The following is a 26,192-nucleotide window of genomic DNA, read 5'->3' on the forward strand; positions in this document are numbered from 1 at the left end:
GTAGATACTGTACAGCCTTTAAATGGTTCAAATGGCTCTGAGCACTATGCGACTTAACTTCTGAGGTCATCAGTCGCCTAGAACTTAGAACTAATTAAACCTAACTAACCTAAGGACATCACACACATCCATGCCCGAGGCAGGATTCGAACCTGCGAGTACAGCCTTTAATTTAAATTTTTTTAATACATCAATTTCAGATGTACAACCTGATTAAGAACTTAACAAACCCATAGTGCACAGTAAAAATTAAAACAAAGTTAACTGTGTGGATGCCATGTGTAGCTGTGATTTTGTAAATGTCTCGCACTTTTGAATAACAAGAAAAAATTGTAACGGCTCTCCGTGTAACAATTATTCTTTTTTGCTACCATTGATTTCAGTTACAGTAGTGACATAAGGCCCTTCTCCTGCCGGCACTTCCCACTTACTACTTTTATTCGTGTTGCTCATGAACTATGCATTTCATAAACGCATTTTTCAATGTTGTGCCGAAAATGAAGCTGTTGGTATTCTCTTTCGTATCTGGATTATGACAATATATTCATCGTGGAGAAAGAAAACTGCAGTCCAGTCATTTGACTTACATAGTCATTAATGGAACTTGAAAAAGCGCTTATTTCTTCAATCCATTACCTGTTTAGTGCATCACGACGTAGGTAAAGTAACACATTAACTATTAAATGAAAATGAATGAAAGTGCGGGAACACGTTGTCAGAGGTCTCCCAGTCGTGCACAGATAGCAAGACGACACATGGCTTGAGGTGAGCGTGACTACTGCGCCAAGTGGGCTGGTCCCGCAGCACGAGGCAGTTGAAGGAACAGGAAGGGATATTACCGGCCAGCGAACAGTTAACGGTGCGCTGTTGTGGTGTTCTTCACTACAGCATGGCCCGGGGACATCACCGGGATTACTTCACACGGGGAAGATTCATCGGGAAACTGGAAGATGGATCAGATGTAACGAGTGTAGACCAGGAGACTGGTGCTACTTACTGCATTGTTTCACGTGCATGAGGAGCTTTCCAAGCCACAGGAACTTCTGTCTGAAGAAGAGGCAATGCTCGACAACTATCAACTATAGCAGCAGATGTCCGCTACAGAGTGCATCAGTCAGGGAGGGGGCTACGCCAAACACCTGGTGCAAATGCAACCGCACTCAACTGGACTGCAAGGCACGCAATCTCACGGTCCACAGTGGCACGGCGACTGAGTGGGGGTCGCCATTTTTCCTGACGGCCAGTACGTTGTGTTCCTTTCTCACCCGTAAATTGGCTTCAACGTTTGCGATGCTGGCAAGAGCATAGGAAATGCACCAAAGAGGAGTGGGATTGCTTGCTTTTGTCGGATGAGAGCTGGTTGAGGGGGCCTTCTGGGCGTACCCTCAAATGGTTGGAACACTTAATGCACCCGGGATAACAGTCTGACATGATCGTTTTGGTGGTCCAGGTGTTGTAGTGTGGGGATTCATAATGCTGCATAGGCGTACTGACCTCCGTATCTTTGAACACCGTACACTTATCGGCCAACGTTATTGTTACTCTATACTGCTTCCCCATATGCGTGTTTTCAGGGGTGCGTTCGCCGGCCATTGTGGCCGGGCGGTTCTAGGCGCTTCAGTCCGGAACCGCGCTGCTGCTACAGTCGCAGGTTCGAATCCTGCCTCGGGCATAGATGTGTGTGCTGTCCTTAGGTTCATTGGGTTTAAGTAGTTCTAAGTCTAGGGGAATGATGTCCTCAGATGTTAAGTCCCATAGTGCTCAGAGCCTTTTGAACCCTTCAGGGGTGCGTTCGGCTCTGACTTCATTTTTTATGGATGAGAATGTGCCACCGCATCGAACAGCGCATGTGGAGGAGCTCTTGGAACGAGAGGATACTCGGCGAATGGACTGGCCTGCCTGTTCCCGTCTTAAATCCCATCGAGCACGTGTGGGGTGCGTTGAGGATGAAGGAATGGAACACCCCACCACAACAACTCCTTACCAACCTTATAACCAAAAAGGGAGCACGTCGCAGAGCAAGCACTGCTGTCTGTGGTGATCATACACCCCATTAAGAACCATGTCCCGCCTTTCGTAAATCGCTGTGACGTCAGTGTTATTTCTGTTCCTCTCATTGGATTTCTCTTTCAGCTATCTTCTGTACTATACTGTAGCAGTTATTTCTATGTTTGGTCCAAGTTTCATCTAGCTATGTTGCTTCTCAGTGACGCATCATCCGAAAGTTGCTTTCGTCCTTAAGTTTTGTACGCCAGTAGCCTATATATTGGCGTTCCCAGGCATCGCCTGGAGATGAGCGTATGTTGTACGTCTAAGTAGACAATTGAAAGAAGTAAATACTATTTTACTGCTATAGTTAGTAGCTATTGTGAATATAAAGCATCGAAACACAGCATTCGCATTCGGGACGACGGCGGTTCAAATCTTCGTCCGACAAACCACAGTCAATTTTTCCTTGATTTCCTTAAATCAACTTCCAGGCGAATTGCTTTGAAGGACACGGCCGATTTCCTTCACTTTCTTCATCAGTGCGAACTTCGTGACTAACAACATCGTCGTCGATGGGATGTTAAACCCAAATCTCCCAATTCCTCCTCTTGAATTGTTAAAAAAGTATATTCCTTGACTTAGTATATCCACGAGCACGCACCTAGCCATTCAGCAATATAAAGATTCTTAATTACAAAGCTAAAGGTGTTATTGTTGCTCTTGTTGTGGTCTTCAAAAAAATGGTTCAAATGGCTCTGAGCACTATGGGACTTAACATCTGAGGTTATCAGTCCTCTAGAATTTAGAACTACTTAAACCTAATCAACCTAAGCGCCTAGAACCGCTCGGCCACCGCGGCCGGCTGTTGTGGTCTCCAGTCTGAAGACAGGTTTGATGCAGCTCTCCTTGCTATTGCTAGTGTATCCTGTGCAAGCCTTTTCCTTTATGAGTAACTACCGCAATCTACATCCTTTTGATGCAACTTGCTGTATTCATCTCTCGGTCTTTCTGTACAATTTTACCCCAGCTCCCCCCCCCCCCCCCCCCGCCCAGTTCCCCCCAATACTGAATTGATGATTTCCATGACGTGTCAGAATGTGTCCTATGAGCAGACCCCCTCTTTCAGTGAAGTTGTGCCACATATTTATTTTGTCCTCGTTTCTATTCAGTAACTACTCATTAACTACGCGATCTACCCACCCAATCTTCAGCATTCTTCTGTAGCGACACATCTCAAAGGCTTATATTCTCTTCTTATCTGAACTGCTTATCGTTCAAAGCTACATTCCTGACAAATACGTTCAGAAAAGACTTCATAATATTTACATTCGACCTTAACAAAATTCCGATTTTTCAGAAGTACTTCCGTTAATACAGCCAATGTGCATTTTAATCCTCTATATTTAGACATCATCAGTTATTTTGCTGCCATCTGATACTTTTAGTGCCTCATTTGCTGACCTAATTCACCCAGTAGAAACACTTCAGTGCCCTACTAAGTAAGGCCCTTATGGGGATGGTGCGTTCTTACTTTTCTCTAGTCTGTGAGCCGACTCAGTCATCAGCTTATGAAGTCACCAACACTAACTATTCCCTTATCATGAAATTTCTTTTCTTTTGCGATTGTCTAAATTGAAAGTAGTAAATGTTGTTGCATCATAGGTAACTGCCAGATTAGAAATTCAAATTTTCGGTATTCGATCTCCGCTCTGAAATACATTTTTGGCACTTTCTTTTACTTTCATCTTTTGAAATGCATTTTTTGGGTAAAAATAGCAAGCTCGTAGTGGTTCGGCTTCTACACTAAACTGTAGGTCCCCCAATGGCCGTCTAGGTGAAGCGCCTCCCAGATCGACGGAAGACAAGTATATACTACCTTCAACAGATCTGCACTATCTGCTTAAAACAATGATTAGTGGACATTAATACGGGATGTGTCCACCTTTTGCCTTTATGACTCTCTGGTGGGGACACTTTCAGTGGTGTGTTTGAATGTTTGTGGAAGAACGGCATCCCATTCTTCCTCAAGAGCCGAAACCAGAGAAGGCAGTGATGGGGGGTACACAGGGGCTTGGAGCGAAGTCGACGTTAACTTATGCCAAAGGTGTACCATTGGGCTGAGGTCAGTACTCTGGGCAGGCCAATGCATTTCAGCAATGTTATTGCCACCAACCATTGCCTGACAGATGCTTCTGTATATGACAGGCTGTATTGTCATGCTGATATAAAGAATCATAATCTCCGAACTATTCCTCTATTGTACGCAGCACACATTGCTGTAATATGTGTTCATATCCTTCCTTATGTAGCGGTTTCTTAAGGCCGATAAGGGGACCACAACCTAATCACGAAAAACACCCCCGTTGCGGTAACAACACGTCGTCTGTACTTCACTGTTGGCACTATGCATGACGGCAGGTACTGTTCTCCAGATATTCACCGAACCCAAAATCCCTTCATCGGACTGCCACAGAATGTAGCGCGATTCATAACTGGAAATGACTCGTTTCCAGTCATTCGCTGTCTAGTGGCGTCGCTGGTAATACTTGGTAATTCAGGAGTGATTCCTTCCGTTGATTTCACGTTGTTGTTTTCTTTCCGCAATCCTCAACGGTCCCTATCCGTTAGTACACGATATCTTCCTGGTCTTGATTTAGCTGTGGTTGTTTCTTCGCTTTTCCTCTTCACAATTAGACCACCAGTAGTCGACTTGGGCAGCTTTAGAAGGATTGAAATGCCCCTGATGGATTTGTTACCTAGGTGACATCCTGTGTCAAGAATAATCTGGGAGTCAGTGAGCTCTCCTGACCGAACCACTCTGCTGTTACTGCTTGCCTGCTGGCAACACAATATTCCCCTTCTCCTTTCATAGTGGCGGGTCCGTCCCTCATCACATGTAGTGTCAATTTCGCATTAGATAGGGATGTCCGGCTATTTTTGATTAGATAGTGTATGTGTAGTAAGTTACTGAAGTATTCAGTCCAACTTTTGGTTTGCAGATACCTTCTCTTTTTTTTTTTTTTTTTTTTTTTTTTAAAGCATCGAATAGAAACGGCATTATGTGATAAGCGAACACTGCAAAGTAAGTAGACACGATCAGATGAGTTATTTAGTGTGAGGACGACGTGTCGGCAGGTGATGCTGCCGCAGGACATGGCGACCATCCTGACGCTGGCGGCGATGCAGGACCAGCAGAAGGCGGCGGCGGCGGCTGCGGCGGCGGCAGCGGCGGCGGCCGTCGTCCCTCACCCCAGCGGCACGCCGCCCTCGCCTTACGTTCTCATGGACCACTCGCCCAAGAACGGTAAGTAACGCTACCTGTGCTGCATAATGCTTTCGACGTCCACCCGATATGCCGACCGCTAAACCTGTGTCTAACTCGGTACCCGCAGACTGCTCTTCCGGGCGCCATAAAGAACGTCGACTCGAATTTTACCGACCTGCCAAAAGCTCGCTATTACATTCCTGTACAAGAAAAACGGGATTTTAGCTATGAATCAAAATGTAGCTTATTTTTTTATACACTGACGGTAAAATCGCACGCAAAAAATAATTAATGTAGAGCAATGAAATTTTGGGAATATATTTGTTTAGGTAATATATTTAAGTGATTAATGTTACAAGATCACAGGTTAATGTAAGCGCGAGATAAGCCATCGTAAATGTGAAATACTGGTACATTAATAACCGGTGTTACTTTGAATGGAAACGTGCATGCATCGTGTTGTACAGGTGCCGGATGTATGTTTGTGGAATGGAGTTCCATACATGTTGCACCTGGTCGGTCAATACAGGGACATGCTGTTTCTGGATGACGCTGGGGTTGTCGTCCGATGATGTCCCATATGGGCAGGACTAGAGACAGATCTGATGATTGACCAGGCCAAGGCAACATGTCGACACTCTGTAGAGCACAGTGGGTTACAACAGCGGTATGTGGGCGAGCATTATCGTGTTGGAAAACACTCTTCGAATTGTGTTCATGAATGGCAACACAACAGGTCGAGTCACCAGACTGGCGTAAAATTTACAGTTCGGTTGCGTGCGATAACCACGGGAGTGCTCCTACTGTCAACTAAATCACACCCCAGACCAAAACTACTGGAGCAGTTCTAGTGTGCCAAGTACACAGACAGCTTGGGTGCAGGTCCTCAACTGGTGTCCTTCTAACCAACACACTGCAGTCTCTGGCACCGAGGCGGAACTAGCGTTCATCAGGAAGCAGCAGACTTCCACCGTTCCCTCCAATGAGCTCTCGCCTGACTGAAGTCGCAAATGGTGGTGTTTTTCGGTCAGTGGAATGCGCGCTACAGCGCGTCTGGCTCGGAGCTGTCATTGAGGTAACCGGTTTGTTACAGTTCGTTGTGTCACTGTGGTGCCGACTTCTACTCCTGTAGACGCAGTACGATGCGACACAATGGTCTTCCCTTTCTGTAGTGCCACGTGGCCGTTCGGAGCTCGGTCTTCTTGCGATCGTACATTCTCGTGACCACCGCTGCCAGTACAGTGGCTACTTTCCTTCCAAGCCTTTCTGCAATGTCGCAGAAGGAACGTATAGCTTCTCATAGCCCAGTTGCACGACCTCGTTCAAACTCAGTGAGGTGTTGATAATATCGTCTTTGTCGCCTTAAAGGCATTCTTGTCTAACATCGGATCGCCACGTCTAGTCTGACAGGTATCTATCGCTCACGAGCGTTACAGTGCGTGTTTAAAGCAAACCTGATTTGCATCCTCATAGTGATGCTACTAGCGCCACTGTTATGGGACTGGCGCGAAGTTTGAATAGATATCATCTTTCAGATATACAAACACGCGCACGAACTTCCGTTTTCGTCGCACATCTCCTTTTTGGTGTTGTGATTTTTTTCCGTCGGTGTATTTCTACAGATTTTGATGAGAATGACTATCTGTGGCAATGGTCAGCCACTGGGGTTCAATATCCTTCTGCGGAGCTGAGAATGAGAATTAGTCAGTTCTCATTCGTTCGAAGATCTCTAAGACTGAGACCGAATTTTCTAATTGTGAATCTTAAAATATAATAACCACATTTTACGTGGTTTACACAATAGATTTCCACGGTCGCATCTAATTTCCCAGATTTGTTTTTACGTTGGTGCAACCGGAATGGAACTAATATTTGCCACTCGTGGAAACTTCATCGCGTAGTAGTTTTCTCACTACAAAGTCTGTACGTAGAGTTGAAAATTACGTATAATTTCCGTAAAGAGTATTCTTCATAATAAGTTTCTTTCCAATGACTCATGTATTTGAAGAAGCTGGAATACCAATAAACACCAGTGTGTTTTTAGTTTACATTTTCCGAGTTCTCTGAGGCAGATTGTTTTCATTTACAACCATCCTGGTTTCACTGAGACAGAGAAATAAACGAAGACTTTCGCATTGTAAAACTGATCTTGGGTACTTTCTCTCATACGCACAATTTTCATAAGACATTTTTGGGAACTTTGCTCCAAAGCAACGTCGGGGTTAGAGGCCTTAAACTTTCTTATCTGTCACTGAACAAACTTACTCTCAAGTACGTCGTATTTACAGTGATCTTAGGAAAAAAATGGCCCTAAAATAATGTTGACATGTGTGCAAGTTTTCCTGTAGCCCCCTTTTTTTAACAGAATACGGAAAAATAAAAGTATTAGAAAATTCACTATCAATGCTACCCAGCACGTTGAAAGTAGCAGTAGATATCGACAGAAATCTGGAGGCGAGAAGCAGCCTCGACCAATACGGTAGATGACATAAGCTCGTCAGTGGCTAGTAGTTGAGCGCCAGTCCAATTCTGCTGAGAGATTTTACGAGATTTCAGAAAGAGTATAGCATCGCGCGTGGCAGAGCGTTTCTGACAGATGGAAAGTGGAAACCAGTTGCCGGCCGCAGTGGCCGAGCGGTTCTAGGGGCTCCAGTGCGAAACCGCGCTGCTGCTACGGTCGCAGGTTCGAATCCTGCCTCGGGCATGGATGTGTGTGATGTCCTTAGGTTTAAGTAGTTCTAAGTCTAGGGGACTGATGACCTGAGATGTTGAGTCCCGTAGTGCTCAGAGCCATTTGAACCATTTTTTGGGAACCAGTTAATTGGACGCTGCCTCTCTAATACTTTCGACGAGTCTTTATCTTACATTATTGAATCGATCCGAGACTGTATCGCAGTGTGTTTATGACACAGAATAAACAGTGCTTTTGAGAGTCAGTATCGTCTCAGCCAGCTCACCGCACACCGTGGTCGGGCTAAGAAATTTGATAACAGCAGCAACTTTAGTACTAGCTCAACGCCTCGCTCCCCCACCGCCACTTCCTCGGGTTATCTCTATCCAATACGCAGACTTGTATGAAAGAGACTGATATTCCTGGAAATAATTTCATTTTTGAATCGGCATAAATTCCCAATAGGTATTGTGCATTCTGTTGAAACCTTCCGCATCGTTATCGCCTTGATTTGGTGTTTTTCTTTCTACTTATAACTCCCGAATACCGGAACTCCCGAATTTTCCATGATTTCTGCGGCGAATGATTGTGTTACTAGGTTACATGTGTTAGTAGGTTACGGCGTACAACTGCGTACAAAACTGGTGAAAAAAGAGGTCAGAGGTAATAGAATCAAAGGCAGCTACAGAAAGGCTGGAGAAAAGGAAATAGTAGGTTCTACCTGTCTCCCTCCCACCTCCTGAGTAGAGAAACAGAAAAGACTCAAGCGGCTGGTTTCCACTCTTCGCCTCACGGGCGTTTCCCAGGTCTTTCCTTGGATGGCTCTCTGCATACGTGGTCTCTCTCGAATTAATGAAATGAGCATTGTCTTTGGAATCGCATCCATAGGAGAAAACAGAACATCGCTTAGCAAAATACTTATCTAAGGACAAAACTTAGATGACTTACCTGTGTAAATCTTCAGTTCAGTGCCTGTAATGCGTTGACGGTGCAATTCTGCTGTTGCGGTTAGGGAAAGCATGCTCTGTGCGCAGATTTGTATCGGCCAGCTTTCTATATACTCGTTATTACAAAAGGCCTTCCCAGAAACCACCACCAGGCTCTTTTCAACTATTTTCCGATGACTGCTTTGCCGCTCGCTTTCATGGAGAAGCAGCTACTTCACACTAAGCAAAATCGTCCCACGTTATGTTAACCAAGAAACTAAACTGCCTGCATTGTGATGATGAAATTTGCAGAATCAGTTCCAACACGAATGCATCAACAAGACTTGAAATAACATTTCTTCGAAATTTGTCGAGTGATTCTGTGAAAAACATTGTGCTTTGGATCACTCTTGTAACTGCCTGAGTGAATCTGTTTCACATGTCAGAGGAAGAAATTATGTATCGTCCCCAACAGAATGATGCCTAGTAAAACATTGTGGTGTTCATATCAATGTTTACTTTGAAGAGATACTGTAACATACTGTGTGAGGCGGCCTAGTAATTTAAAACAAGTCACCAGCATTCTAGAGGAACAGGTTTCAAATTTACGTCCGGCCTTCCAGATTTCGGTTTTTTGGGGTTTCTCTAACTCATGTAGGCAAGTAGTGGAATGATTCATCTGAAAAGGACATTTACTCACGAACAACATGAAGGCTCTCCTCAAGTTCTCAACAGCTTCAATTTAGTCGTTTAATAGCAGCAAGTCTCGGTTTGGAAATGGTTGTAACGTTAGTGAATAATACTACTATAACTAACGGCGTTTTCTCATATACAAAAAACAGTGTATTCCTGTAGAACACGTTGGACAAAGCTTAATAAGAGATGTGTTACGGCATTTCCGTATTCGCTTACCTGCAAGGAAGCATTCATTTCTTTCTTGAACATAGTGCGCCAGTCCCTTCAACGACGATAACACACTGAATTATACTGATGTAAACGTAGTACTTTCGTGAGTTATATGTGGTTCACGAGAATATTTTGGGACATTTGGAAAGTTTGCCTATCGTCATTCATCTTCAGTCACAATTTCACAACATTCATAAGGGTGCCTAAAATTACGGTTGTCATAGAAGGGACATCCGAGCTGAAGTCGGCAGATGTGAGCGAAAAACATATTTTCCAGTATGAGAAGGTGTAAACAAAATTTATCTAGAAATAGTTGTAACTGAACCGTAAACATCTAAATCCACATCTACATAGAGACTCCGCAAGCCACCGTGCGGTGTGTGCCGGAGGGTACCCTGTATCACTACTAGTCATTTCCTTTCCTTTTCCACTCGCAAATAGAGCGACGGAAAAATGACTGTCTATATGTCTCCGTATGAGATAACATAGCCCCGTAACAGTCGTCTGAAAATTCACTTGTTATCAATCTACGGCCAGTCTTCCCAATAAGAAAGTAAATATCGCTGTAAAACGAAAACTGAAGATTTTTTCTCTATACCTGGCCAGAGGTATCACTGCTCAACAAGTCAGAAAAAAATACTGAATTCTTTAAGCTATCAGCAAGTTCGAAATGCCCATCAAAGATTCGGAGACGAAAAAAGGAGATCTGTTTGGAAGTAATGACTTGAGTATTCATCACTTGAAAATATCACAGCGGATGAGGGAGAACTGAGTAATGTCCACGTACATATATGGCACACACTCGACATAAAATTGATTTTCTTATATATGGTGTAAAAAAAAACAACATAAACAAAACTTTAGTGTGTTCATAGGAGATAAACGGAAACACTCTTTTTAATGTGACAAAATTGACAGAAGTGCCCCATTTCTCCGCTAGTGTACATGAAGGTTTTGTCGTTAGTGATGTTCAGATGCCATGTGATGACTATTGTTTTAGAGCTCTTTCTGACAGTCTGTGGATTTCTTTTTGTGGCGGAAGTTGAAGCGTTTGGTTACGAGACGCCGATAGGCACTCCAGACGAAGTGGTTGCTGGTTTGGCTGAATGTGAGCCATTACTCATGAAACACCTGGTTGCTTTAAGCGCTTTACACAATCATTACCGCGCAGATGCCATTTGTGCCATAATGTAAACAGACAATATATTCAACAATGTATCTAAAACAATATTCACGATAGGCAGTTTTAAGACTGTTTCTGAACATGACTAGCGTCAAACCCTTCGCACACTCGTAACGGGAAAACTGAACTCCTGTGACATTTTTGTCATACAAAAAACTGTTTTTGTATCTCCTCAAAACACATTAAATTTTTGTTTACGTAGTTTTTTTACACCCGTGTGTATTTATTTGGAATCTGACTCGCTGTGCCACTAATATACGTACGTAGAATTAAAACGCGTGGAAATAAGAAACTGTAACATTCAATTATAAAGTTACCTACACAATTACAGACTAGTGTTTAGAAAGTCTTTTAGGCATATCAGAAATTCACAGAAGTCACCATAAAGCATTGCACGTTGATAGAGGATGTGTACTATTATAACGATTCTAACAGCCAAAGGAAATGTGTTTGATATCGTTGCGTGTTATAGTAATCGTGACTCAAGGTAAGGTGCGATACGATGTTTCCGAATCTTGTTCGGAAATGATATTTCTCGTGTCGAAACTAATCCACAGTAGTGGATTTGTTTTCTGGTAAATTCATGCCCTCGGTGGTGCACTTTTCCCAGCGAGCTATTAAATTTGCACGACACGGGAGTGGTCGGCCGGCGGGAGAAAGACGAAAGAAAAGCAGAAGCGGCAGCAGCAGCGACGTGGAGCCGTGGAGGCCCTCTTCCCTTCTCTTGCTGTAAATTTAAAGTAATGACCCTCCCCCTCCAGGCTGCTCCAGTCTCCAAGCATCAGCTTTTCAACAGCAATTGCTTCCAATAAAGGATACTCTTTTTATTATCGCGCACAGTATCAGTGGGACTTTTTTAATTTTTATTGGCGGGCCGCGCAGTCGGTGCGTTTCGGGTGCGCCTCCGGGCGGCCGCAGCGTGGGAATCTCGACCGTGTCGTTCAAATCGGGCTCTTTATTTTATTAAGTGTGTTATACGGGGGCCCGGCCAGAATGGACCGGAAGCGGGGGACGTGAGCGCCTGCAACGTTGCATCAATTTCTCAAACACGTGCAAGCCCAAGCGGGCGCACAGCTGTGCGGCCGCCGACAAGCATTACGCCCTGACGTATTTCCTGCTGCGCTCGCCCAGCAGCTGAGGTCTCTGCAAAGATTACCTTCCTTCTCTCCAGACTAAACTTCAACTTTTCTCACCAAAAAAGGTCCGTTAAACGAAACTTAGAAATAATCTGTTACAGTTATTCGTGGCAACTAATAGCTAGGCGGAAACGCTACGTTGCTCTTTCGAATAAGCTATCCACGGAGCGAGAAACGCTCTAGCTTATGCCTTAATAGTTTACCAATCAATACGGATTCAAACACCGTAAACGAATACTGAGATGGTTCTTTCAAAAAGGCCACACCCGATTTCTTTCCTCGTCATGTCCTGGTGAGGTAGTGATCAGTCTGACGAGGAGACGTTAAACTCCGATCTCGCTTCCTTTAAGCAATTAAGAAATTCTGTTTCTTCAGTAGTGATATCTCAGACTGCACGTTTTCAGACCCGAAATAACCCTTGCCAGCGAATTCAAACCCAAATTCGATTTTTAAAGATCATTCAATCACTTTCTGAGATGTTTAGTCCGCCTGCCTAGCTGGGCGGTAACGTGCTCGCCTCCCCTGCAAGCGGGCCCGGGTTCGATTCCCGACCGGGTTGGAGATTTTCTCCGCTAGGGGACTGGGTGTTGGGTTGTCCTCATCATCATTTCATTCTCATTACGGGCGCGCACGTCGCCCAATGTGGCGTCGACTGAAATAAGACTTGCACTTGGCGGCCGAACTTCCTCGGATGGGGCTTCTCGCCCAATGATGCCATACGCTCATTTGATTTGAGATCTTTAATCTCATTTTACAGTACTCATTACATTGCGAGGACCAAGGTTATGTGTATCTTATGTTTGTGAGTTCACACATTTGTTACCGCTCAACATGCAAGGGAGTTGATATTTCACCGTGTAGTACAAGATGCGTGCCAAAGAGACAGAATCAAACTAAATTTCAAGTGTTTCCAGTGCAGATCTACCGTTACTTTTCGAACACTGATCAGGTTTTCTCACCACCCCACGTTTCAAATATATACTACTAAATTTCTGTCATCATTTTACTGCACGGAACCAATTACATTTACATTCTATGGTGTTATTTCTTCATTTTGGTGACTGTGATGATCGTGCACACTGTCGAACAATTCGGATATTTGTTCTGGTACGCCTCATAGGGAACACTTTAATGCACTGTAATGTTTCATATATTCATTTCGAGTGCCACAATAATAAAAATGTTATAGGCACATTATATGCTTATTCCAGGAATGCCTTGTATCAGTACTTATCAAAGTCACAAGTTGTTCTGCGAAAACAATTACAGGTATTTTAGTTTGCAAGATGCCTATGAAATTAGGCGGAAACGCTACGTTGCTCTTTCGAATAAGCTATCCACGGAGCGAGAAACGCTCTAGCTTATGCCTTAATAGTTTACCAATCAATACGGATTCAAACACCGTAAACGAATACTGAGATGGTTCTTTCAAAAAGGCCACACCCGATTTCTTTCCTCGTCATGTCCTGGTGAGGTAGTGATCAGTCTGACGAGGAGACGTTAAACTCCGATCTCGCTTCCTTTAAGCAATTAAGAAATTCTGTTTCTTCAGTGGTGATATCTCAGACTGCACGTTTTCAGACCCGAAATAACCCTTGCCAGCGAATTCAAACCCAAATTCGATTCTTAAAGATCATTCAATCACTTTCTGAGATGTTTAGTCCGCCTGCCTAGCTGGGCGGTAACGTGCTCGCCTCCCCTGCAACTCCGTCTCCAACCCTGCATCATTCATTCGCTATTGCCTTCTAATCATGGAAAATGTGCAGCTCTTCTTACGCTGATAGTTACGCTGATAGTTATAACCGTTAAAAAATACCAAGGCGATTCAGTCTACTTTCAGCAGTATTGAAATTCATTTCCCACCAGTACTGCTAGAAAGTGTACCGATGTCTCAGCGAAGAAACTGACAGTGTAGTACACAGAAAACCGGAAGACAATGATCTATCTCAGTTAATGTAAGTGCCACTGGATAGAAAGCTTTGAAGTTTCGTTGGAATTCGATGCGTTGCATGTATTTAATTTTTTCAGAGAAAAAATGTGTTTGGATAAGATGTATCTGATTCCGACTCTTTCTGAGTCGCGTCATTAGTTTACCACGAAGTAATTAATAATGCTGTCGAAGTTTCAGTGACGTATCCGTTTAGATCGGAAAGCCACGCCAAGTACAAAGTTTCAGGGCCGCTCACAAGTATCCTGGAAAGAGTCAAATCACATACAACGTTTCGCTGATATTCAGAATTCCTTCGAAGCGGATGTCGAAACCAGCAGTGCGCGTCACGTTTCCGATCATTTATTTTCCCTGGGTAACACCTAAGGCATGTAACTACACATTCTGCTTGGGATCGTGAAAGTTGGCGGGATCAAGATTTTTTAGCAGACCTTCTCGGAAACTTCGTCGTTGCATTTCTCATTCGATTTTAAGGGAAATAACAGGAAAGCACGCCTGCTAAATTCCGGGCAAGAAGCCGTTGGGGTGTCCACCGTTGGTGAGTCATGTTACTCCTCGCGGCGAGCTGCTAGACGGGCGCCACCTTACTGAACCTCTGAGGTTATTTTTACCCAAAAAGTAGTAACTAGAAAATGTACCTATTCGATTGATTCTTTGAGTTGTACCCGGACTGCGACGTTGTAGCAGACGTCTTTCGCTGTACATATACCGAGCGCAAGCATCCAGTAACCCCTTTTAAGGTCCAACATAATTCACATCGTCGTGTTTACTCCGACTAGAATACATTAAATTCTGTCTCCCGGCAATTGAATAGGTCGCGGCCTCATCCTAGTTCGCCTCGATTTCGGCGTGGCAGTATTCCAAGATAGGCGCAGTCCCGACGTGTGAGGGAAAGGTGGCAGCTGTTTTTCGAACAAAAGATGGTATATGTAATTGGATGGCTGCCGTAAGATGTAGGACGGAACACTGTGCGCCGTCCGGAACATATAGTGCGCTCGGCGCCCAGAATCTCAGGCTCGCACAGAAATTAACCGCAATTTCGAAATGTCGCTGGGAATTATTTTTGCCCTTCTCTTTGTCGAGAGTCAGGAATAGGAAAATGAATTAAAAAGACGTTCTTGTCGCTAGGCCAAATTATTTCGGCACCCTCCGGCTGGCAACTAACGGTGGCTTTTCTGACCTACCGCAACTTCCACGAGATGGTCGTTTACTGCTACACCACTCCGGAGCAATTTAATGACACATTTATCGCTCAGGCGTCGGATTTGTATATATTTCTCTATCGAAATTGCTTCTGGTATTTGTTCTAAATAGGCTGATTCACGGAGGTGTGACTGGTATGTGAAATTACTCGTCGTTGAGTCCTATTCGTGTCGTTCAAGACAGTAATTGAACTTAATCGAAATCAAAACTGCGTGTAGTGATGTGCCTCTCTTCCTTGTGCTGAAGAATCTTCAGATTTTCACGTGCATTCTTCAAGTAGATGTGAAGAGCTAACTGGGTGACCTTTTTTTTTTCTAGCCGATCGAAACTTACTGTGTGTAGGCATACTGTGTGGTATGCGAAGAATTATTTCTCAAGAACTATTGAAAGTGCTTGATGTAATTTGCTGTTGTCTTGAAGCGATATATATGAACAGTATGGATACCCATACATATCTCATGACTCTTCATACCGAGAACGATCTTTAAGAAATTTCTACTTTGTGTGTTGATTCATAGGTTGCTAGACGATGTTCATAGATATGAGAGAAAAGTAACATAGTATTCAATTTCATTTATCATGTGGCGTCTATAGAGGTAATCAATTTCATATAGTCAAATATAAAACGTTTATGTACTAAAACTTATACAGCATTGCCAAAAAGGACGTGCATTATAAATAAAATTTGAAAGATTCTGAAAGTTTAATGGTGGTTACATTATGTAAACATTAATTAAAATCTCGTTTTTACATAGCACTTCATTTTTCGGGTGTGTCTGCTACAGTGCGATGTTCAGTGAGTTCAGCAATTCAGTTACGTCAGTTGTTGCTGTTAGATCGTCCCAAGTCCGTTGGAATTTCCTGTGAGCGTCACGGTCACATTGAGAATTTTGAGACATTTTCCGCTTACAGAGCATAGCTTTCGTTCTGGCATGCCCTGTTCTGATTCTGTTAAGGGGGCTCCATGATTTCCAAGGAAAATGCTTTCCTGTAAGTGGTTTGGTTGGATCTATGTAGGCCGTGTAGTTGCGGTTCTGAAAGTGTGCCCTCTCTGATCTCCATTGTTCTTACAAGACAGGTGGGTGTAATGTGGTTCCAGATAGGTTTCCTAGATTTAAGCCTATTATAGGGAAGGAACTCAGTGTTTTATTTATTGGCAGGTCTTTGGAGATCGAGATATAGCTGATCTTGTTCCACTCTCGAATCATCTCGGTTATAAATATGTTACAAGCTTCTGGGCGATGTAGACTTCGCTACACACATAGGACAATTTTGTGCTTCGGTTCCTCATCGAGTTTTCCCGGAGTAAGAGTTTCAAAAATGCATGACGTGCTGTGAACACTGTAAACGATCCGTCTGATCACTGCCAAAATCGTAAGTAGAGAGTCAACGTTGTCGCATAAATTTGGAGAACCAGTAACACTGTTGCATACATTTAGAGAAACTGTATTTCAGATCACCTGTAAGACAACTCTAATGCTTTCATTGAATGTTTCGCAAAAGTCATTTAAGAATATGGCAAAGCAGAGAAGGGTATGTCACTTTTTACTATTTTTAGTCGAAGCACAATGACACAGAACACATTCCATATCGAAGGGTCAGTTTTACTATGTTCTCTTCAGTTGGGAGGTATAGGGGAGCAACTCTGGTGTCAAAAAATGATTGAATTGCTCGCATTTTCTCGCGTGTGCGATTAAATTCACCATCTGTCGCTCGACGTCACAACAGTAATGAAATTTTGGCTCGTAGAAGAGAGCTTATGGAGGCTGCAGGCGTTTCCTTTCAAATTTCCGTAGTCGTGAGAACGCCGCGAGGCAGGACATATAATCAAACGAAAACACCAGCTTAATATTACATCCCTGCAATCACAGAAGACAATAGAGGAACCTCAAAAACGCGTCAGAATTAAAAACCTCATTACGTAGTGGCTGCGTGCAGACTTAAAACATCTTTTGTTAGCCTTTTGCTCCTGCAAGTATTTCCGTTTGGCAAGATGAGAGAGTAGCCCCCGCTCTTCTTCCCCTCCACATCCCTCCGCAACCCTGAAATAATGAGTGGTGCTAGCAGCCAGCTATGCAGTTTGCGTGCATTACTACCTGATGCGGCGTGCGCGCTATTTCTGAATCAGAATCGTGACATTTCCGATAGTGTGCGGCGCAACCTCCGCAGCCAACTGCAGCCAGAGCTAGCTTCACAATGTCGCGCCCCCCTTTTTGTGCAATCAGAGGAGCTAATGTTTCTTGCGTGTCCTACAAATTATACGTTTCCTTAACTGCTGTCACTCGGGTAGCAGATAGGTAGAGAAGAGCTACCTCTGATATCTGAATAAAACTATGATAGTTAAAACAAAAACGTGTGTTTCGTAATGCATGATTCTCCAACCACAGATGTTGTCCTAATACATTCTGATATGGATTCTGCAGAAAAAGAGGAATGCGCTTGATATAGGGCATGGCACTTGGTAGTTAACGGTTCATACACAACTCTTTGCTCGAGTACTGTAGGAAGAAATCAGCAGCAGTTCATACTGTTTCAGTCAGACATAAACACTGAATTTGAGAAACGACGTTTCTTTAATTACTTTGGTGTGGGAATAAGAACGATAATATTCTTTTTACAACTGTCTATGCCTTCTGATTCCCATACGGAGATATACTATAAATGTAATTCGATTGCTATTGTTTTGCTTCAACATGATTAACTGAGCGACCTCGTCCTGTCGATAGTATTATGAACTTCATTATCACAACATTAAGTTTGGCTAGGATGAAAATCATGTCAAGAATATTTTAAAATCCTAGCCCCAGCAAGTACCTTCATGATATTCAAGTAGTTACACAAACATAAAACGTTTATCTTGGGTATATGTAACTCTTGTTTTGCCCTGGTTACGTAATAATTCCTATGTAATCTGTGGAAATTCGCCATTTTACAAAGACACAGTACTTTTTAAAAAAAATGCCCAAACATGTTTTGAAATTGTTGTTAAGATCATCTGTGTATTTATTTGATTCTGTGAAAAAAGCGTATATTTGAAATGGGTATGACTAAGATTATAGTGAGAAAAACTACTTGAAAGTATTTTTACACTATTTTCTCTACTGTGTAAAATCCTTTGTTAAATTATAAAACTTCTGAAATTTTTTTATTTTGTTTTCCAATACAACTAAGACCAAGAAATCACACACAGCTTTCCTTGATCGTGAAGTTTGGATAAACTCGTAACGTAACAGTCAGGGCGCTGGCGTAGAGATTATTCTCAGAATATAAAAAATTTGAAAATTAAAGATAAAAGAATATACTATGCCAACATATTTTCTCCGTGGAGCAATTTCGAATTCTTGACATATCGTGTAAAATGTGCCTTGTGCATTTTTCTCAAAATTTGTGCTGGCTTTCTGTACCTGTCATTTTTTAAACAACCATTAAGTTTTGTCCACATACCTGGACATCAAAAAGCTCAAAATTCTCTGTTCCCAAAAAATTTCAGACAGTTCGTTACATATAGCGAACTTCCACTCGTTTCTCCTCAAAGCAAAACAGAGCTTTCTTGCTAGCGTAAGGTGTAAATGGGTACAACAACTTAATTCAAAATTCTTTCTGGATAGTTGTCCTGCTAATGGACTCTTTTTCTTATGGTGAAATGTGGATATATTTCATAACACAACGAAGCTGCATTATTCGAAGCTTGTAGGGGAATAATAATTTGGTTTACATCATGCAATCGTAGTTACACCGTATTCATTTTGTAGAAAGCAACTGACAGTTCATTTGAGTCAATACACGGAGTAACTTTGCGAAGAAACGTAATTAATGTCCGATGCAATTGCCGCAATGGATCAAGAACCTTGCTTGCTTTCAGATGCTCGTGTATTGTCAGATCGGTACAACTGCAAATTGCAGTAGAGCACCACAAACTGAAGTAATAAATCACTGCACTTGGAGCAGGCTGCTTTGCAGAAATTCGACTACTTTATACAGTAGCGACACTTCTTATGCCGAATGCCATCTTAAAAGCACGAACATCGCGCTGACATGAGACGAATAATAGCTACCAATTATATTCACGAGTTACATGGACGTACGTAACTCTGTAGTGTGGGCCAACTTTCTTATAATATTGAATTACTAGTACGATTACGATTATAATGTGGAGATCTTTTGTGTTAAAGTGACACCTAATGTCATAGGCGAAGTATTACTGTGGCCTGATTTGGCAGACGCTCTCGTTACACTTGGCTCTGCAGTGCTCCAACGCGGACGGCGGCAAGAGAAAACACGAACAACTTCTTTTCGAGTGAAGTGACGAGTCGCGAGAAGGCATTTCCTACCAAAACACGTCAAAGTCTTTTCGCCGAAAAGTGCGGTGTGATGGCGGTGAAGACTCGGTGCTTTCACTCAGCCAGGTGGCGGCTAATAAATTACGGGAATATGGCAGGTGACCCACATTCGGACGTCTTGCGCGTTCCTTACACCTCGCCTGTTGTGCGTCGCTTAATTAATATTTTAGCCTGTGGTTTCGAGGCACAGAAACAGTTCACGACTGGCTCCATTAAGGAGCTCCTTCTCACAGAGCACTAGCGGGTTTTGTATAGCATCAGACTTAGCAAGGATTTGATCCTGAAAACACTGCTATTGGTATCTTACTGACGCAAAGGGATTAATGATGTGACCTTTTTGTAAACAGGCCTCTGAGCAGATCAAAAGATTTTATGTTAATTCCAGTATTCTGAGACAAGGAACAACAGGCAGCGAACTTAAATTTTTCAGCGAAGATGTACTATCCTTCAGCGACAGTCGAAGACGATTCAAGATAAAATCCTTGTAAAAAATAATATCCGTCGACTGTTTCCAGTGAACGCTGCCAAAGACTTCCCTCCTACGGACATTCAGATGTTAGAAGACGTTCTGATGGTAACGTAGGCAGGATAGCACCATAATTGGTGAGAGATTACGACTGTTGGGAACTCAAACTTTAAAACCTGAGAAACAGTTCTGAGGAAAAATAGAATTCATGTAAAATAAGGGAAATCTTGCCTGTTCCTCCTTTTTATTCCAACGAATTTTCGTCACGAATATTGATTAATGCCAACTACTCACGTTGCGTCAAAACATTTGCCGATAATTTGTCAACAGCTCCACTTACTTCAGCAAATCTACTGTAAAACCTATAAACGAAAAAGTTTCTTCCTGTCATCCGATTCCTACAGTATTAGGATTTCGTTTCCGGGAGAGTTCTATTTACAATGTGAACAGTTATATTTGACTTCGGGAACTCTATAGAAACTCCTGGACTTAATGAATTAATTCTCCCTGTGCATTGTAACCAACGTGAATCAACGTAAATAAGATCAATTTCGATAAATCGCACCTCACTCAAACAGTTTTGATTAACTTGAATTCATCAAACCTTAGTGACAACCACTGAAAGTAATGCAATCGACTTTTTAGAGAGCAGAGTAATGTTACCGAAGCTGAGAGATTTTCTGCGTTTACTTATTTCGTTATTACACAAATCTAAAACTGGGGCAATTAAACCGAACAAATACTTAGCGAGATGTGTGAAAATGCTAAACGAATTTAAATGAAAAGCATGTCACGTATACTATATGAATATAATTCACGTACTACCCGCCATTCACTCGACTGAATAAGGAAACCAATGAAAAACTAGAATATGATCTTTTTGACCTATCGCTACTTTTCTTATGTAGTCCGTATATCTTGCTCGCCACAGGTAATTCAGTGTTGAATACATTAGTCGACTTATTTGTCAGCTTACATGACTGAACAGTAGCTCTATCTCGGGAACAGGAATTCTGTCCCAAACAGCTACCGTGAAACGAAGTCTAACAAATTTAAACATTTATCGGGCTGAAAATCAACTGCTTTTGTCCAAGAGTACTGCACTCATTTCTGTGGTGAAATCATTTCTCGCCGTTTACGTTGTACGTATTTTAAGTGTATTGCATATTGCTTCCGTTCACGTAAGCTTCCATTATACTTGAAGAGTTCTAATCACCCACTTCGTTTCTGTAGACAATCAGAAGAAGTAATATAATTTCCATGTGGAGTTTGTAAGATTACAGCCGAAACGGTGTTGCTCTGCGGTAGACCATTAGTACATGCCTTTAGTGACATACATTAATATATCCGCCATTAGCGCATGTCATTACCCTTTTAAAATCTATACTTTCGTTGCATCCTTTATTTCTACTTTTTTCGATTCATGGAATTGACATGTCATAATTCATGACGTTTCGCTGTAGCACCGATGTCAGAATTACAGCCGACGGCGTGTCCGAGCGGTTCTAGACGCTTCAGTCTGGAACCGCGCGACCGCTACAGTCTCAGGTTCGAATCCTGCCTCGGTCATGGATGTGTGTGTGATGTCCTTAGGTTAGTTAGGTTTAAGTAGTTCTAAGTTCTAGGGGACTGATGACCTCAGATGTTAAGTCCCATAGTGCTCAGAGCCATTTGAACCATCAGAATTACAGAGAATGTACTTCGACGGTAAAGCTGATATAACGCTTCGAAAACTGTGAAATACTTTTGCTTTGCATGTTTTAAAATATGAGTTAGGGCATGCGGTGAGAATAAGTTCTTATAAGATTTGCCTAAACTTAACACACGATAAAAATGACATTTGTCAAAAGCACTGACACGAAGACTAATTTTTCACATTCTGCTACCCTAACGTCTTAGAACATTCATGAATAGCACAAATGTCCCGAAGAGAGAGAGAGAAAAAAATTCTGCCCTTGTCGCCTGAAGTGAATTAGTATATTGGGAAAAGCTGACAGGATTTCATACTAAAGAAGTATTATCTTTAACTGTCTTTGACTATCATCGGAGGTCAGTGTGGCACCGCTGAAAATTTTGCGTTCGTATACTGTTGTCGTATGGCACACAGCTTGACATAGATGACACTCTAAGTGGTTTGCTATGAGGGAATGCGTCTGTTGTGTGAAAGTACTGTCAACACCTCGCGCTAATTAATCTCTTCGTTATATAAGAGCGACGCACGAACACGTTACTATGGCGACACTTTGTATTTCTGGAAAGTTATAGGTCAGACTGTTCTCAGAAAAGAAACCGTCTTTCACTGGCGTGTTCTTATTTGCGCGCCCTCGTATCCACCTCTTTTCACACCTTCCTCCAAGTGTCGACTTGCTCCGTCTTGCTTTTGTCTTCCTCTGTCTTCAAAGATCTTATTTTAGACTCGAAGGCCTTTGGCTCCCGGTAGAAAATGCTACATTTCCTCGTCCAAAACAAAGTTCTCACATTGCCGCGCTGTGTCATTTCTGACAGCGCTTCTACGTCATTATTATGTAAAAATTGTCGCGAGTGCCTTACCTGACGGCGAATTCCGTTTATAGCTATTGTAATGACGACAAGGTTTCACGTGTATCTCTGGCAAAAAGTAGTAGCGTCTTCCGTGCAAGCATTGTGAAACGATCTGAGCCGTTCTTATAGCCGCAGAGGGAGAGGGAATGAGGGTACCGTATTGTTCAATAAGTGGTGCGTGCGTGGTACACATTGGTGTCAGGTTTCGAATTGGATTCTTCTATAACTGGGAAGTTTCAAATAGGTAATCAGAAAATACGAAAAATAAACTAAAGGACTCGTCATAAAACGACGTGGAATCGAACATGTCAAATTAGGGCTTTATGTCACAGCTGCTTATCAAATTTTTTTCTCTTCCAAAGAGCGATATGAACGGAATTCGTTTATACAAATATTTCCAGTTGATGTTTCACTTAATCACTGGTCAGGTATCATAGAAAAGTATATTAACTGTGAGATGGTGAGGAGAAAAATAAATAATTTCTGTCAGAAATACAATTAGAATTATTTCACATTCAGTGCAGAAATCCAGCACAACATGAAAAGCGTAAGAGTACTCTTAAAATGAAGTCATATTGCAGACTTAGCTGGAACGCCAATGTGCAGGTATAGAGACGTGTGAAGTAAAGCCGTCTATATGAAGGAGGACTAGCTGGGAATCTACATACTTTTTCTAACTCTTCATTTTTATAAGTCTTGTTAATGAGGATTGAATAAATACTCCAGAAGCGTGTAGAACATAAATATTCTCAAAAGTAATAGGGGCCCTGTGTAAAGTAACATAGCGTTATTTTGAACATAAGTGATGAGATTTACGCCGTGCACTGTTATTCCTACCAAAATTACTGTGGAATATTTCGGGATAAAGGAGGCTAACTTTGACATCAGAACATTGGTGCAATTGATACGGTTCTAAAGAATGCCACGAAAGTATAGTGTAAACCTAAACGTGACATTTGTCGCTCTTAAATCAAAAACATATAGCTAGAATTTGTGCGTATCTAGTTACAAGATGCAGTTATCTTGTAAAGGAAGTGAAATTATCAGACTAATCGCGTGTATATTCAGCACAACGTAGTGAAGAGATAATGGAGACTTAAGCTCTTCGATGACGAAATGATTGGCAGTTCTGACCCACTCGCAGAGCCGAAGGTTATCAGACTTACTCGATTGACCGAAACACTAAAATGTGTAAGTTAAGTGACTGGTTTCGATTTTTGTACCAAAATTATTTAAAAAATAAATTTTAAAACTGATTGTTTTTCATATTCGTCCAAAACCTTATACTTGCCATAGAATACTTTTTCAAACTTTAACTGCAGTACTCGAAGTTCCTGTGCAATTTCTTGCAGCCCGTGAAATTAATCTCCATTTGGTTTCTGCATAGTATAAATCGCCACGCAGTCCCTTTGTATTTCTACGTTTTCCGCTCTCCTTTTATTACCGTTAGACCTGGTGGTCTCTTCATGTTATCAGAACTCTCACTTTCACCTGTCTGGATTTGGGTAGTTATAATTGGTTATTTCTCTGAACGACCTAAATACAAGGCGCCTTCCTCCTCCCCCCCCCTCCTTCTTCCCACCCCACCCCCTAAAAGAATAGACTTTTCTTTGCATATTGTTCGCATTGTAAATAGCAGATTAGATTGACTTCTTCTGTTAATCGTCAACCAGCTGCTTTTATTTACGTCTAACGTCTCAATTCTTTCATAGTATACGTCTTGCCTTCATTTCTCTTAAACCCACTTACTTCGACATCAGAATATTTGTATTCAAAAATACTATGTACTTTTATCATCACCGTCATCTTCACGAGTTATCTTATCACCTTCTCTTTGGCCTTGTTTTTCTTCTTGTCATACTTCTCATTCGATTCGTGGACGGTGTAGGCACGAATTTTTCATCTTCATTTACAGCAGTTTTCTGCTTTTCTAATATCGCAAGTTGTGTTTTGCACAGAGTTAGTCGTTTGATTCACAAGAAAATCGAGATTCTGAGTATAGTGTATTACCGAGCGAGGGCGCAGGAGGAAATATGATTAGGTATTGCAGATTAAGGAAAGGAGTAAATGTGATGTAGGAAGAGCAGAGAAGCATCTGCCACGCGGCGCAGCGGGCCAGCGTGGCTGGACACTTAGTTTAATAAAGGAAACGATCCCCTCCACTCGCAGACAATCAGAGCCCGCTTTCAACTAATCTGGTTGAGGGAATTTGGATTTATTTAAAGCAGTTGTAAGAGCATGCAGCTGTAGCGGGCCACCTGTTGCCAGCAGCGCCTGCGCGTTGCCCGCCTTTTATTGTAATCGCTCACTTTAGGCTCCGGGCTTCTGCCGGGGGGGCGTACTTCTCGTTTCTCCCAACTTACTGCACGTGCCGTTACAGAACGGCTCCAAGGCGCGTAATGGGTTTCAAATTAAAAAAAAAAATACGTACGGTAGTTTATATCTTAGTTGAATATGGTTTCATGATCTGTTTCATCAACAAGCTAAAATATGAGTTTTGGAGACCATATCTGGATTGGGCGTTATAGGATTTGGCTGCGACGGCGCATTAATTAACAACAAAATTATTTGTGTGTGTGTGTGTGTGTGTGTGTGTGTGTGTGTGTGTTTGTTTGTTGTGTGTCTTTGTATGTGTGGACGATCGTTGTTCGAATCCCAGTCTGGTCGTTTAGATTCATATTTTCTGTGGTTTCTCTAAATAGATCAAGGCAAATTTCACTATCGTTCCGTTGAAAGGGACATGGCCGATTTACTTCCCTATCTTAGTCTTGTACGAAGTTGGCTCCGTTTCTAATGACCTTATCTGTACACGAAGTAAAACCCCAATCTTATTTTCTCTTTTAATCGATCTTGACCTCGCAAAGGAATGTGCTCCTCATAATATAGCCTAAGGTGAAAAGTTACTTTTGAAGGGAAGGGCTGGAGTTGACTCTGCCTCATTCAGATCAATTCCAATGTCTTCACCCGGTATGAAAGTAATGAGAGGCTCTCCGTATAAGGAAAGGAATTCCAGCCTGATGACTAGGAGAAAAGATACATAATGCAAAGGAAATAATTCTGCTACCGCTTGAGAAGAATGTACAAACAATGCCGTCCCTATGCCCACTGTACACGTGCATATCGTCCATAGTTGCAATTAATGCGCTTTGAGAAATGAACAGGGACCGTTGTAACGGATCCCAGCGCTAGTAACCCTACCGAGTTTAATTTTTTGTAATTTCATAGTGAATCGGAAACCTGACGGAACATTCACAGCCTAAGTGACCTGCCGGTTAACTTACTGCACGCTGTAATACGTCGAGCATTCAAAAAGTCATTCTGAATAATTCTGCATTCTTCGAAGCCCTCTTCCCTCGCTAACACTTACGAGGGCAGAGTTGGTTGCGGGGGGTGGTGGAGGGTGGGGTGGGGGGAGGGGTAGACACTATATTACTATTTCTTTCGAACGATATAAATGTTAGGCTTGTTAGATGTAAACTTGCTTTCCATGCCGAAAATTGTGGTGACGCTTCTGCTGTAATGATGAAGCACGCTGTACCACTCTGTTTTCCGATAGTAGCAAGAGGTTTAGGAAATTTATAATTGGTAAAGTCACAGTGTGACCGTATTTCTCCTGAA

General features: G+C 42.3%; 1 protein-coding gene across 1 annotated transcript in view; it reads left to right on the top strand.

Moving 5' to 3' along the window:
- Positions 1–26,192, top strand: part of LOC124721684 (zinc finger protein castor homolog 1-like) — a 110,397-nt gene that overhangs the window by 25,858 nt on the left and 58,347 nt on the right. The window contains exon 2 of the mRNA XM_047246760.1: positions 5,125–5,293. Coding sequence (XP_047102716.1) covers positions 5,128–5,293 — 166 coding nt within the window. The 5' untranslated portion in view covers positions 5,125–5,127. The remainder of the gene's footprint in view (positions 1–5,124; positions 5,294–26,192) is intronic.

The sequence above is a fragment of the Schistocerca piceifrons genome, chromosome X (assembly GCF_021461385.2).
Source record: "Schistocerca piceifrons isolate TAMUIC-IGC-003096 chromosome X, iqSchPice1.1, whole genome shotgun sequence".
In the NCBI taxonomy this organism is placed as follows: domain Eukaryota; kingdom Metazoa; phylum Arthropoda; class Insecta; order Orthoptera; family Acrididae; genus Schistocerca; species Schistocerca piceifrons.